Consider the following 16,870-nt stretch of genomic DNA (forward strand, 5'->3'; position numbering starts at 1 on the left):
GATGCAGGGAGTCTTGTGATTGGTTGACAAGCTAGCCAATCAGAATTTAGCAGCTGGGTTGTGTTGAGCAAGCGAGCTGTCTGCGCTTAGAGAGCGCACGGCTGGTATGAAAGATGAAAGGAGCAAGAAAGTGAAACTTTGCACATGCGAAAGAGAACGTCTGCGCACATCCAAATACTTATTTTAAATGCAAAATTGATTTTCGTTCGCTCGAAATATTTTCTTAACTGCGAGATGAACATTTCTCCGCAAAACTCAGTTCACGGCGTGCGAAATGCCCCTTTGCGCGCTCAAAATGTGATCTTGCGCGCGCAGAATTGTGACCGAAATCTAATCCCATAGAGGTGCGGGCGCGATCGAACTGTGTGTGTGTGTGTGTGTGTGTGTGTGTGTGTGTGCGTGAGTGAGTGAGTGAGTGAGAGAGAGAGAGAGAGAGAGATGCGCGGGCGCGATCGAACTGTGTGTGTGTGTGTGTGTGTGTGTGTGTGTGTGTGTGAGAGAGAGAGAGAGAGAGACGCGGGCGCGATCGAACTGTGTGTGTGTGTGTCTGTGTGTGAGAAAGAGAGAGAGGCGCGGGCGCGATCGAACTGTGTGTGTGCGTGAGACAGAGAGAGAGGCGCGGGCGCGATCGAACTGTGTGTGTGCGTGAGACAGAGAGAGAGACGCGGGCGCGATAGAACATTGTGTGTGTGTGTGTGTGTGTGTGTGTGTGTGTGTGTGTGTGTGTGTGTGTGTGTGTGTGCGTGTGTGAGAGAGAGAGAGGAGCGGGCGCAATCGAACTGTGTGTGTGTGTGTGGGTGTGTGTGTGTGTGTGTGTGCGCGTGCGTGTGTGTGAGAGAAAGAGAGAGGCGCGGGCGCGATCGAACTGTGTGTGTGTGTGTGCGTAATACATGTAATAAATAAATAAAAGTGCGTATAAATATAATTTTGGACACAAGAGGGCAGTATATCCCTATTTATGATTTTGTGTTTAAACTATCACTGGAAGAGACCACCCCACGCCGCCCCCCCCCCCCCTTTCCTTCTCACCCTCCCTACACAGACACACCCACACACACACACACACACACACAGAGAATGGCAGGGAACATAATAGCTGACTTCCTGTTGAGCTGTCGTTAAACTTAGAGCACGAAAGTTGTTCGGCCCGATGAGATCTAAATATGTACCGAGTTTCATATTATTACATGCAAGCATGTTTGATATATGGACAAGTGTTCGAATCACATTCCAGGGGGTGCTGTCGAGTCCCCCTGCCAAGCCGGGTACCAGCTTCAGCCCCGCCCTGGTGGCCGCGGGTTCTGACCTGTGTGCAAAGTTTCAAGTGTTTTCAAGCACGTTAAGGGCACCAAAATCTTGCAAAACAAAAATAAAAGCATTCTCACTCAGCAGACAAATCCCCCTCCCCCAAACACACGGAGAGACGTAGGGTCAGAGAGTGAGGAAGAGAAAATTCTCCAAAACATCCACATTCAAACCAAAATATCTGACTTCCTGTTGGTCTGAGCTAATAACTTTAAAATAGAAAGTTGTCCAGCTCGATATGAACAATATACATACTGAGTTTTAAGATTGTAGATAAAAGTATAGACCTAACTCCCCCTCTTTTGTCAAAAGGTGGCGCTACTGAGTCCCTGCACCACGCCCGTTTCTGAAACTTTGCACATGTCTACTGGGTAATAAATGTGATGTGTCTGTCGAGTTTCATGCAATTTCAAGTATGTTAAGAGTCTCAAAAGCATCCAAAAAGAATATTAAAGTTTGATGAGTTGCCATGGCAACAGTATTTAAGATATCAATAATCCTTTCACAGGTCTATATCAGGCGTGTGTTTACATTATACACATAAAGTTTGAAGCAAATCGGGTAAAAATAAGAGGGTGATTTAAAAGCATTTTGAAAGTGACACACTTCCTGCTGCCAGTTGGTGGCGCTATAACATTGACTCACAATAGTCACATCCATGTGACCGGCCTCTTACAACGAACACAATGCTGAAGTTTCATCAAGATTAATTAATGTATGAAGAAGTTATAACACACTTCCTGTTTCCATTATTCGCCATAAATTTGTTTCCTCGCCACGGCCAAACCGTTCGAGATATCAAAAATCCCCTGGCAATTTTTCATCCTCAATGTCTTGACTTCATGCACACCGAGTTTGGTGATGATTGGGTGAATTCCCTAGGAGAAGTGTTTCAAATTCCTGAGCGTGCGTTTCCAAACAACCCTAAATAGCCGACTTCCTGTTGGGCTGGCGTAAAAAGTAAGAGTACGAAGGATATATGAAACGATGAGATCTATATGTGTACCGATTTTCATATTAATTCATGCAAGCGTGTTTGATATATAGACATGTTTTCGAATCCCGTTCCAGGGGGCGCTGTCAAGCCCCCCTGCCACGCCCGGGTACCATCTTCCGTCCGGCCCTGATGGCCGTGGGTTCTGACCCGTGTGCAAAGTTTCAAGAGTTTTTGAGCACGTTAAGGCCCCCAAAAGTGCCCAAACGGTAGTAAAATAATAATAATAATAATAAAATATAGCTGCGAGCAGCGATTACGGGCCCAAGCCGGTGGCACCGCAACCCCGGTGCCTTTAGTTACCTAAAGGCACCGGGGTGGCGGTACTGCCGGCTTTGGCCCTTCATCGCTGCTCGCAGCTATATTTATATATATATATATATATATATATATATATATATATATATATATATATATATATATATATATATAAAGCCGGTGGCACCGCCACCCTGGTGCCTTTAGGGTTATTGTGCACGACGTGACACAAAATATCTGCTGGCTATCTGCCGAACGGCTCTGGTAGTTCCGCTTCAGCACTGATGATATTGTAGAAATAGTGCGCTCTGGTTGGTCTGGATTATTCGGGATTTTTTTATTTTATACAGAAATAAGTTATTTATAATTCAGATGAGAATAAAGTTAGTGTTGATTAAAATGAAGGAAAACAAATATATTGATCTGAAATATAGCACATTAATTTTAAATTTATTTAGGTTCAATTACCAAACATACAATCTTAATTTAATTTAAAGCAAACAATACATTTAAAAGATATGGGTTGTATGCACTTTTTTTTTTATAAAAAAAGATATATATCCAAAAAACAAGGCCTTAAAGGGTTAAACTCTTGTCACTGTAACAGACACAATCTCTCTCTCTCTCACACACACACACACACACACACACACACACACACACACACACACACACACACACACACGTCAAGTCACTTCCATTTTAGATGCAATATTGAATAAGCAGAAAATTCGGATTTTCTGCTCTGAAAATATAAATAAGCATAAAAATTGAATAAGCACTTTTAATATTCTAAACAGAATAAGCACTAGTCGCTAATGAATAAGTACTAGTACTTAATGGAAGAGATACTAGTATCTAAAAAATAAGTACTAGTAGCATGAAAATAGAGACTAGTAGGTTAAAATGATAAAATGTTAAAACGGCTTGCCATATTGGCTCAGAGAGAGAGAGAGAAAATGACCTTTTAGATACTAGTACCTATTAATAGATACTAGTATTTATTCAATAAATACTAGTACTAAGTCATTAGATACTAGTACCTATTAAATAGATACCAGTACTTATTCATTAGCTACTAATACGTATTCAAAAGAATATCTAAAGAATAAGCACTAGTATCTAAAGAATAGGCACTAGAACTAAAGAATAAGCACTAGTCGCTAATGAATAAGTACTAGTACTTAATGGAATAGATACTAGTATCTAAAAAATAAGTACTAGAAGCATGAAAATAGAGACTAGTAGGTTAAAATGATTAAATGTTAAAACGGCTTGCCATATTGGCTCAGAGAGAGAGAGAGAAAATGACCATATTCAAACCAAAATATCTGACTTCCTCTTGGTCTGAGCTAATGACAGTTAATTAGAAAGTTGTCCGGCTTGATCTGAACAATATGCGTACCGAGTTTTATGATTGTAGGTAAAACTATAAAACTAACCCCCCCACTTTTGTCAAAAGGTGGCGCTACTGAGTCCCTGCACCACGCCCGTTTCTGAAACTTTGCACATGTCTACTGGCTAATAAATGTGATCTGTCTGTCGAGTTTCATGCAATTTTAAGCAATTTCAGGCATGCTAAGAGTCTCAAAAGCATCCAAAAAGAATTTTAAAGTTTGATGCGTTGCCACGGCAACAGTATCAAAGATATCAATAATCCTTTCACAGGTCTACATCTGCCGTGTATTTACATTATACAGATGAAGTTTGAAGCAAATCGGGTTAAAATAAGAGGGTGATTTCAAAGCATTTTGAAAGTGATACACTTCCTGCTGCCAGTTGGTGGCGCTATAACTTTGACTCACAATAGTCACATCCATGTGATCGGCCTCTTACAACTAACACACTGCTGAAGTTTCATTAAGATCAGCTAATGTATGCTGAAGTTATAACACACTTCCTGTTTCACGTTTCTCGCCATAAATTCGTTTCCTCGCCACGGCCAAACCGTTCGAGATATCAAAAATCCCCTGGCAATTTTTCATCCTCAATGTCTTGACTTCATGCTGACCGAGTTTCGTGGCATTTCTTTGAATTCTCTAGGAGAAGTACTTTAAATTCCATTGCATGCGTTTTACAAACAACCCTAAATAGCCGACTTCCTGTTGGGCTGGGGTAAAAAGTAAGAGCATGAAGTATATATGAACCGATGAGATCTATATGTGTACCGAGTTTCATAATATTCAAACATGCAAGCGTGTTTGATTTATGGACCAAGTTTTCGGACCCCGTTCCAGGGGGCGCTGTCGAGCCCCCCTGCCACGCCCGGGTACCATCTTCAGCCCGGCCCTGATGGCCGCGGGTTCTGACCCGTGTGCAAAGTTTCAAGAGTTTTCGAGCACGTTAAGGGCCCCAAAAGTGCCCGAATAGTCGTAAGAAAAATATAGAAAATGAGTTTCCAAACAACCCATAATAACCGACTTCCTGTTGGGCTGACGTAAAACTTAGAGCACGAAAGTTGTTTGGCCCGATGAGATCTATAAGTGTACCGAGTTTCAGATTATTACATGCAAGCGTGTTTGATATATGGACAAGTGTTCAAACCCCGTTCCAGGGGGCGCTGTCGAGCCCCCCTGCCACGCCCGAGTACCATCTTCAGCCCAGCCCTGATGGCCGCGGGTTCTGACGCGTGTGCAAAGTTTCAAGAGTTTTTGAGCACGTTAAGGCCCCCAAAAGTGCCCAAAAGGTAGTAAAATAATAAAAAGAAGAAGAAGAAGAAGAAGAAGAAGAATAAAATATAGCTGCGAGCAGCGATTACGGGCCCAAGCCGGTGGCACCGCAACCCCGGTGCCTTTAGTTACCTAAAGGGCCGGCTTTGGCCCTTCATCGCTGCTCGCAGCTATATTTATATATATATATATATATATATATATATATATATATATAAAGCCGGTGGCACCGCCACCCTGGTGCCTTTAGGGTTATTGTGCACGACGTGACACAAAATATCTGCTGGCAATCTGCCGAACGGCTCTGGTAGTTCCGCTTCAGCACTGATGATGTTGTAGAAATAGTGCGCTCTGGTTGGTCTGGATTATTCGGGATTTTTTATTTTAAACAGAAATAAGTTATTTATAATTCAGATGAGAATAAAGTTAGTGTTGATTAAAATGAAGGAAAACAAATATATTGATCTGAAATATAGCACATTAATTTTAAATTTATTTAGGTTCAATTACCAAACATACAATCTTAATTTAATTTAAAGCAAACAATACATTTAAAAGATATGGGTTGTATGCACTTTTTTTTAATAAAAAAAGATATATATCCAAAAAACAAGGCCTTAAAGGGTTAAACTCTTGTCACTGTAACAGACACAATCTCTCTCTCTCTCTCTCTCTCTCACACACACACACACACACACACACACACACACACACACACACAGACACACACACACACACACGTCAAGTCACTTCCATTTTAGATGCAATATTGAATAAGCAGAAAATTCGGATTTTCTGCTCTAAAAATATAAATAAGCATAAAAAAATTAAATAAGCACTTTTAATATTCTAAACAGAATAAGCACTAGTCGCTAATGAATAAGTACTAGTACTTAATGGAATAGATACTAGTATCTAAAAAATAAGTACTAGTAGCATGAAAATAGAGACTAGTAGGTTAAAATGATAAAATGTTAAAACGGCTTGCCATATTGGCTCAGAGAGAGAGAGAGAGAGAAAATGACCTTTTAGATACTAGTACCTATTAATAGATACTAGTATTTATTCAATAAATACTAGTACTAAGTCATTAGATACTAGTACCTATTAAATAGATACCAGTACTTATTCATTAGCTACTAATACGTATTCAAAAGAATATCTAAAGAATAAGCACTAGTATCTAAATAATAGGCACTAGTACTAAAGAATAAGCACTAGTCGCTAATGAATAAGTACTAGTACTTAATGGAATAGATACTAGTATCAAAAAAATAAGTACTAGAAGCATGAAAATAGAGACTAGTACGTTAAAATGATTAAATGTTAAAACGGCTTGCCATATTGGCTCAGAGAGAGAGAGAGAGAGAAAATGACCATATTCAAACCAAAATATCTGACTTCCTCTTGGTCTGAGCTAATGACAGTTAATTAGAAAGTTGTCTGGCTTGATCTGAACAATATGCGTACCGAGTTTTATGATTGTAGGTAAAACTATAAAACTAACCCCCCCACTTTTGTCAAAAGGTGGCGCTACTGAGTCCCTGCACCACGCCCGTTTCTGAAACTTTGCACATGTCTACAGGCTAATAAATGTGATCTGTCTGTCGAGTTTCATGCAATTTTAAGCAATTTCAGGCATGCTAAGAGTCTCAAAAGCATCCAAAAAGAATATTAAACTTTGATGCGTTGCCATGGCACCAGTATCTAAGATATCAATAATCCTTTCACAGGTCTACATCTGCCGTGCATTTACATTATACAGATGAAGTTTGAAGCAAATCGGGTTAAAATAAGAGGGTGATTTCAAAGCATTTTGAAAGTGACACACTTCCTGCTGCCAGTTGGTGGCGCTATAACTTTGACTCACAATAGTCACATCCATGTGATCGGCCTCTTACAACGAACAAACTGCTGAAGTTTCATTAAGATCAGCTAATGTATGCTGAAGTTATAACACACTTCCTGTTTCACGTTTCTCGCCATAAATTCGTTTCCTCGCCACGGCCAAACCGTTCGAGATATCAAAAATCCCCTGGCAATTTTTCATCCTCAATGTCTTGACTTCATGCTGACCGAGTTTCGTGGCATTTCTTTGAATTCTCTAGGAGAAGTACTTTAAATTCCATTGCATGCGTTTTACAAACAACCCTAAATAGCCGACTTCCTGTTGGGCTGGGGTAAAAAGTAAGAGCATGAAGTATATATGAACCGATGAGATCTATATGTGTACCGAGTTTCATATTATTACATGCAAGCGTGTTTGATTTATGGACCAAGTTTTCGGACCCCGTTCCAGGGGGCGCTGTCGAGCCCCCCTGCCACGCCCGGGTACCATCTTCAGCCCGGCCCTGATGGCCGCGGGTTCTGACCCGTGTGCAAAGTTTCAAGAGTTTTCGAGCACGTTAAGAGCCCCAAAAGTGCCCGAATAGTCGTTAGAATAATAATAATAAATATAGCTGCGAGCAGCGATTACGGGCCCAAGCCGGTGGCATCGCAACCCCGGTGCCTTTAGTTACCTAAAGTCACCGGAGTGGCGGTGCCGCCGGCTTTGGCCCTTCATCGCTGCTCGCAGCTATATATATATATATATATATATATATATATATATATATATATATATATATATATATATATATATATATATATATATATATATATATATATATATATATATATATATATATATATATATATATATATATATATATATATATATATATATATAAACAAGCCGGTGGCACCGCCACCCCGGTGCCTTTGGGGTTACTGTGCATGACGGGCAATAACGTAACCCCACTTTGACCTTTGAGAAGATGTGTGCTGTAGAGCTTGCATTGGTGTGGGCTCTGCAAAAGTGTGCATTGAGGGCACATATCAACCACAAAGTATGCGTGAGCAACCTTCTGAAACCTAAAATGAAAAATGAGACACCCTACGGTCTCCTGGACTTAATGGACACATGAAATAAGTACACAAGTTTGAAAGTTATATGAAGTGTGCCAAGACAGAATATTTGCCTGATCTGATTAGAAAAATAGTTTGTGTGTGTGTGTGTGTGTGTGAGGCGTGATTGAACAATGTAGACATAATAACATACTCCGTCCTTTTGTTCATACAGGACATTATTCAAACTGCAAAGTGTTTACTTATATTTGTGTACAATCGCAATAAAACACAACATTGTGCTTTTGTCAAACTGTACTGCTAAGCTACAACTGTCACCCAACCAAAATCTCTTACACACACACACACACACAGACACACACACACACACACACACACACACACACACACACACACACACACACACACACACACACACACACACACACACACACACACACACACACACACACACACAGACACACACACACACACACACACACACACACACACACACACACACACATAGTTTAAAAGCAAAAAAATCTTTTGGACATTCATCATATTGCATTGGTTTTCATTTCTTGTCCTCGAACAGAGCCCTAATCTGTTTATTTTTTCAGTTACACATTCTACATTGATTAAAAAAGAAAAATCAAATGTGTTTTTATTTTATACATAAATAAATAATCTATCATTCAGATGAGAATAAAGTTAGTGTTAGTTCAAATTTGAAGGAAAACAAATATATGATCTGAAATATAGCACATTCATTTAAAATTCATTCAGGTTCAATTACCAAACATACAAATCTCAATGTAATTTAAAGCAAACAATACATTTAAAATATATGGGTTGTATGCTATTTTTTTATATAAAAAGATATATATCCAAAAAGACAAGGCCTAAACTTTAACAAGGGTTAAACAATCACTGTAACAGACACAATCACAATCACACGCACACACACGCACACACACACACACACACACACACACACACACACACACACACACACACACACACACACACACACACACACACACACACACACACACACACACACACACACACACACACGTCAAATCACTTACATTTTAGATAAAATATTGACTTTTTTTCTTTTTTCAAAGTTTCAAGAGTTTTCGTGCACGTTAAGAGCCCCAAAAGTGCCCGAATAGTCGTTAGAATAATAATAATAATAATAATAATAATAATAATAATAATAATAATAATAATAATAATCCTTAGGAAAACAATAGGGCCTTCGCCTTTTCAAGGCTTGGGCCCTAATAATAATAATAATCCTTAGGAAAACAATAGGGCCTTCGCCTTTTCAAGGCTTGGGCCCTAATAATAAATATAATAAATAATCCTAAGGAAAACAATAGGGCCTTCGCCTTTTCAAGGCTTGGGCCCTAATAAATAATCCTAAGAAAACAATAGGGCCTTCGCCTTTTCAAGGCTTGGGCCCTAATAATCCTAAGGAAAACAATAGGGCCTTCGCCTTTTCAAGGCTTGGGCCCTAATAAATAATCCTAAGGAAAACAATAGGGCCCTCGCCTTTTCAAGGCTTGGGCCCTAAAAATGATTGGGAAGTGGATAATGACAATGACAACTATCGAGTGACAATGAATTTTAAACATATTTGCTCAGGTGGTTGCAGGGGGTTATTTTCTCTATCACCATGCAACATGATATTATTTTTATTAACAACACACATACAGTGTGCGTTTCTAACAAGTTAAGTTTGAGCTTTATTGCTCAGGCACACGTAGCTATTTAGGTCATTACTTTAAAAAACCTAAGGCTTTTTCCTAAGGCACCCAGGTTCACATTGTTAAGCCACTAGATATTATGCCTGGGCTTCACTAGCCCAGATACACATAAGTCAAGTCACTAGTAGTCTGTCGCCTTTTCGCCTTTTTCTTAGTTGGGTACAAATAATTTTATATTTAACAATATTATCACAACATTATTTTCCTGTTATCTCTGTAAAGCTGCTTTGAAACAATCTGTATTGTAAAAAGCGCTATACAGTAACATGAAGGATTATTAGTAACACCTGTTCAATTTCTCATTAATGCAATTATCTAATCAACCAATCACATGGCAGTTGCTTCAATGCATTTAGGGGTGTGGTCCTGGTCGAGACAATCTCCTGTGCTGCGTTCCAAACCGCATACTTCCCTACTATTTAGTATGGGAAAAGAGTAGGCGAGCGGAAAAGTATGTATTAATCCAAAAGAGTAGGCGAGAATTACCTGGGTGACGTACCAATTATCGCGAGATTTGGACTTAAGTGCGTTCGAATGTGCCTACTTTCCTACTATATAGTAGGCGAAAACAGTACGTGAAGGAAGCAGTACGTTCGAAACATCAGTATTCATAAAAGAGTAGGGGAGAAGTTCCCGGATGGCTTACTGCTTCCGGCCCGATTTTTGAGTGCTCAACTGATGGATACTCTTCTATCCCAGGGGGCCACGCGAGAGCATACGTCATTATCAAACATCACGGAGATCAGCGACGCCGGGGGTTTTCAAATGTGAGTAAACACGGTTCCTTATGTGTTAAACTACAATAGAGTAGACGTTTTAACTGTTGAAGGTGTAAAGTAGTTAGACAGTATAATATAGTTGTGATTTTGCTGTAAAAACATGTTTTGTATAGCTAGCTAACAGGGGAGCTCTAAGAACACGTAACGTCTCTATAGTGGATTTACATAACCATATACATCTTAAACACGCTTATTTAAAATGTCTATTTACATCTGAAAGGAAAATATTGTAAGTATTGACATATTGCAGATGAGCACATCACAACATGAAAAAGACATCTGAGTGATGTATGTGTGGCATTATCATAGGATAGGATAACGTTAATTCACTGTTGTCAACACTGTTGACATTAGACTAATGTGCTGTAAATAAGGTAAATAAACAAATCTATAAAGTAACTAAACATGTTTTTATTCAGACTGGTGTGAGCACTGAGGATGAGGAGCCCAGAGCTGAATCCTGGAAACGGTGCCATGGATGAGACTGTCATAAGATCTCTCCATCTGCCCCTATCGCCTCAGATTGTGAAGCGCAGCGCAGCAACAAGCTCCGGCACGAACACCTCTGGTGAATTCATCAGAATAAAGCCGCAGAATGGGAACCGCTGTGTTGAGATGGCAGTAGGATGTGGGCTTCAGCGCCCAAATACATGCTTGTAGTTTGAATAAAGATTTGTTTCATGTGCATGCATTTGTTTATTGTGTGATGGTTACTTTTATTTGTTCTTTTACTCATTTATTCATGTTTCTTATTGTTGTCAGTATATAAAATATAATTATTTAATGTATGCATTAATTCATTGTTTGACTGACAATTGAGATGTTCACGTGTATTCATGCATAACTCATATGACAAAAATTACATTTTGCTTGTTTTATTAAATTATATAATTTTTAGTATATAAAAAAAGTAATATAATTAAGTATTGGTCAGCATTAAATATTATTTTGTTTAAGTTTTGGGGTGGGCTAACAATGCAATTCATTCTGAGGTAATATTAATTTTTTATGAGCGATACTTGCATTTTTCGAGTATAAAGTCAACAGTTTCTCCAAAGGAGATCTTCGAGCAGCGGCCCGTCTCCTTGTGCACTGCAGACAGTAAACGCAGAGGAAAACTGTTCTAGGTTGTGCTGTCGAGTTACTGATGTTATGAAGTGTTAGTGCACCTGTCGCTCATATAATTTAAACTTATAAACTTATTACATAAAGATCATGGAAAGATACTAGTTGTATCTAACAATGAACAATCATAATGACAGAACAGAAAACATAAAGATCATTGGTTTGTGTACATCATAATATGATATTTATACACAGGAAAAAAGAACAATAACAAGGCTAAATATCTTTAAATATAAATAGTTCTTCATAATACATTAAAAAATAGTTTTGTTGTTATTGTCTGAGGGATGAAACGAGAGGTAAATTCATCAAGAAAAGAGGAAAACTTAAAGGAGAAACTTTTTGGGTATAAAATAAAGAAATTAACAACATATTCAAGAGATAACGATTTTGGGGTTTCTTAAAAAATCGTTATAAGGAACTGTGGGTCACATTAGAAGGGTTTAAAATATAACAACTTAAATCAACCCTAAATGTATTCACAAAATAAATTGGCAGCTGTTTCTTCAACAATACCACAAAATGAGCAAGTTTCATCAATATCAAGATATTTACAGATAGATGAATTAAACGTGTCGTTCATCTTTTAAGTTGTTGCGCTTGTGATAACGTGTCGTAGGTCACATGATAACGTCAAAATGGCGGATGATGTCCGGATCGCATTCATACTCAACGAGATTTGGCTATAAAGTACCTACTCTTTTAGCGCTCGTTAAGTAAGTACTTATTGAAATTAAGTACCTACTCATTGAGTATGCGGTTTGGAACGCAGCCCTGAACTCCAAACTGAATGTCAGAATGGGAAAGAAAGGTGATTTAAGCAATTTTGAGCGTTGCATGGTTGTTGGTGCCAGACTGGCCGGTCTGAGTATTTCACAATCTGCTCAGTTACTGGGATTTTCACGCACAACCATTTCTAGGGTTTACAAAGAATGGTGTGAAAAGGGAAAAACATCCAGTATGCGGCAGTCCTGTGGGCGAAAATGCCTTGTTGATGCTAGAGGTCTGAGGAGAATGGGCCGACTGATACAAGCTAATAGAAGAGCAACTTTGACTGAAATAACCACTCGTTACAACCGAGGTATGCAGCAAAGCATTTGTGAAGCCACAACACGCACAACCTTGAGGCGGATGGGCTACAACAGCAGAAGACCCCACCGGGTACCACTCATCTCCACTACAAATAGGAAAAAGAGGCTACAATTTGCAAGAGCTCACCAAAATTGGACAGTTGAAGACTGGAAAAATGTTGCCTGGTCTGATGAGTCTCGATTTCTGTTGAGACATTCAGATGGTAGAGTCAGAATTTGGCGTAAACAGAATGAGAACATGGATCCATTATGCCTGTGCAGGCTGGTGGTGGTGGTGTAATTGTGTGGGGGATGATGACTTGGCACACTTTAGGGCCCTTAGTGCCAATTGGGCATCGTTTAAATGCCACGACCTACCTGAGCATTGTTTCTGACCATGTCCATCCCTTTATGGCCACCATGTCCCCATCCTCTGATGGCTACTTCCAGCAGGATAATGCACCATGTCACAAAGCTCGAATCATTTCAAATTGGTTTCTTGAACATGACAGTTAGTTCACTGTACTAAAATGGCCCCCACAGTCACCAGATCTTAACCCAAAAGAGCATCTTTGGGATGTGGTGGAACGGGAGCTTCGTGCCCTGGATGTGCATCCCACAAATCTCCATCAACTGCAAGATGCTATCCTATCAATATGGACCAACATTTCTAAAGAATGCTTTCAGCACCTTGTTGAATCAATGCCACGTAGAATTAAAGGTACAATATGCAAGAGTTGTTTGCCGCTAGAGGGCGCTACATTCCAAACAACAACAACGGCGTAGCTTGATGACGATGTGAAGGAGTGTGGAATGATGGGAACTGTCGTTTTAAACTCCACCGTGGATGTAAATCAGTCAGACGGGAATCGGAAAATCATATTCATGGATGAGGTTATTTTTTTTTATAATGAATTGTTTTTTTGGCGAGGGTGGCGTGGTTCAGCGTGGTCTGTAATGGGAGAGAGAACAGACGAGCGGGAAGTAGGTCAAGTGCAAATGACGAACACCTGTGTCTTATTAAGAGTGATCGGCGTGGAGAGACCGCTTATAAGCCGCGCACTGGAACAAGAGAGAGATACTGGAGAGAAAATTTGAAGCAGAGAAAGAAAACCGGTGGATCCGAGCTCTCATTTTTGAACTGTTTTGTGTCGTCGCGGTTGCCACGATGAATGCGCGTTGTGTGCGACTTTGTTTGTTTTGTTTTATTTTAATAAACTACGAGTCTCAGTCACGCAGACCCCTGTCTTCTTCCTTCATGACTCTTGAACCTCATCACACTTTTATTTCATTAAAATGAATTAACCGCAAGAAAAGTAAGGTTTAATACTAAATTGGTTATCATAGATGTTACTGTATGTCGAATTCATTATTGTGATAATGCTTTGCAGTTTTACATGTTCTAAACAATTGTTGTAAAAGTACATTCGAACATACCCACATCATTTGCCAAAATACTGATTAATCTTTATTTATAACACATGTTATATATTTATTTACATGGCCATAAACATCAGACGTGATAAACAATGTCAATAAATTAAACACAAATCTAAAGCAATAATACTTCCCTTACATAAACATAACTATTAACGAATGCTACATTTGGAAAATATAAAATTAAGCATGCTTTGTCGACAGAACCAGCTGCAATCGGTAAAGAATAACTGTTCCGTAACGACTGCACGAAACAAGCTAACGTTTGTAGCTTGACAGACGCTACAACTACAACTTCCGCATTTGTCAAGGACTCCACGCAGTACGAGCGGAAACCGAGGGTAACTCGGATATGACGCAATTGACTGGCGACTCCCAGCTCCCCCCTGCTGTAACGCCCCGTTTCCTTGGTTAAAATCACAATTTTCTCATGATTTAAAAATAGTTGGAAACATTTGGGATATTGTAAGTAATCAACTTAACAAAATATATAACACTGGCCTTGAGATTATGGGATATTGTAATGCAAAATTCTTACATATTGTAGCTTTAAGGCAGTTCTGAAGGCGAAAGGGGGTCAAACACAGTATTAGTATGGTGTTCCTAATAATCCTTTAGGTGAGTGTATAAATAAAGGTGACTTGACTTGGTCAAGCGACCAGGTACACACTGCAGTAGTCCACTAGTGTTAAGCTATTCGTCAAAGCAGGTCAAGGCACACCAACATGGCAAACTTGTGGTTCTTATGGCTCTCGGAGCAGCAGCAGTACATGAAGTATGTCGTGGCGATTGACCTGCCTGTTTTTTGGGGAGGGGCATCATTCATCTTGTCTCCTGCTTATCATATAGCAGCAGTGTGTTCAACATTCTAAAGCAGCATATACACATTTTGGCTTGTTCATTTTCAGCTGTGTTGGAGGCAATTTTATATATGCTATTTGTGCAGCAGCAGTATGTCTTACATGCCAAAGCAGCGTATTGGTGTTTATATTGGCAGTAGCAAGCCCATGCACTTGCTCTTGCAACAGCAATAATCTAGAACTACAGCAGCAATATCAGCAGCAGCAGCAGCGTAGTAGATCTATTATGCCAAGACCAAATACATTAACACTGTCATGTTCATTACCATGCTAAAATCTTTAGAGAGTTATCATGATAGAAAAAATATCAAGTATAACAAAATATATAAAACATCCAGTTATTAGATTTTATTTGCATACATTTGAATAATATTTTTCATTATTCATCATTTACATTAACCAGACTGTTATACTTTATTGTAAATAAATTTAAGTGTACCTACTTTTTTTGGGCTAAGAATAAAGCAACAACAGAGTGATCATTAGACTGTTTTAGCACCTCAGATTTATCATATTTAAATTAGTCCAAGTGAGACACAAAATCTAAGGTTTATAAAATAACTATATTATTATGAAGTTGAGTAAAGGATACTGATCTCGTTATCACGGTGGGTCACATTGTCCCGCAGCTTTTGGAGTTCAGCATGTGATTTTCTGTCCTCTTCATCAGATATCCCCTTTAAAGGAGGACTGCTGCCATTACTCACCCCATTTTGAGCAGAGAGTCTCTCTCGCACTTTCACCTGAAGAGGAAGGAAACTTGATTGATATGTAATACTTTTAAATTACATAAATAAAACATAAATAAATCAAACGTGGGGTGACACGTGTTACACGTGAATACACGTGTATTCATCATACATCATCGTTTCACAAAATATACGGATTGGCTGTACACACGAAAAAGCAAGGGTGTCGTTTTCAGATTAATCCACTCTGGGATCCAGTTTAAAAAAAATAGCGGTTCAGTCAAAAACGCCGGATCCATCTGGACGAAACACCGATACGATACAAACTTTTTACGTATACAACTAAACGCATCTCCGTGTGGACAGGGCCTCAGACACAGGTTGGACAGAAGTGTTCCTAAAGCATCAACATCATGATGCAACGTTGAGTTCCCTAAAAACTGTGAACAGCTTATCGTGGTGATTGTTAAAGGGCCCCAATTATGGATTTTTGAAAATGACCTTTCATGTAGTGTGAAACATAGCTCTAAGTGAATGAAAACATCCTAAAAAGTTTTAAATCTGAAAGTGCACCGTATATAAAGTTATTGTCTTTCAAAAGTAAGAGTCGACTCTGAGTCAATGAAATTAATCGTTTTTCAAACGAGTCATAAGCGGTTTCGCTGTGACATCAAGACGAAACATTAAAATATTGCCCGCGCACTTATTGCACACGCAGCAGGGGCAGTACCAGATCATTTTTAACGCAGGTGTTGAGGGAGTTCTAGAACATTGACAGGGAGAGCTGCGCTATTATATATATATATATATATATATATATATATATATATATATATATATATATATATATATATACTGTATATACACAGTATATTATATACAAGACGCAGATACCAAGAAAACCAAGATGCTGTGCTCTACAATGTGAAGGTAAAGTCATTTTTTTTCACTGCCCAAGGACGAGCATGTCAAGAATTAGTGGTTAAAATTAATTTTTACCACAATACCACAGCAGTATAA

The 16,870-nt window shown here is 39.0% G+C and overlaps 1 protein-coding gene and 1 long non-coding RNA gene across 2 annotated transcripts in view; both read right to left on the reverse strand.

Annotated features, from left to right (window-relative positions):
• LOC143740074 (uncharacterized) overlaps positions 1-16,870 on the reverse strand; it is a 503,207-nt gene that overhangs the window by 281,260 nt on the left and 205,077 nt on the right. The window lies entirely within an intron of this gene.
• The window catches only part of LOC143740069 (kinesin-like protein KIF6), a 204,534-nt gene that overhangs the window by 120,295 nt on the left and 67,369 nt on the right, over positions 1-16,870 (reverse strand). Inside the window, exon 12 of the mRNA XM_077232147.1 lies at positions 15,754-15,904. Within this exon, the coding sequence (XP_077088262.1) occupies positions 15,754-15,904 (151 nt within the window). The remainder of the gene's footprint in view (positions 1-15,753; positions 15,905-16,870) is intronic.

The sequence above is a fragment of the Siphateles boraxobius genome, unplaced genomic scaffold (assembly GCF_051911475.1).
Source record: "Siphateles boraxobius isolate OS27281-9 unplaced genomic scaffold, OSU_SipBor_1 164, whole genome shotgun sequence".
NCBI classification, from domain to species: domain Eukaryota; kingdom Metazoa; phylum Chordata; class Actinopteri; order Cypriniformes; family Leuciscidae; genus Siphateles; species Siphateles boraxobius.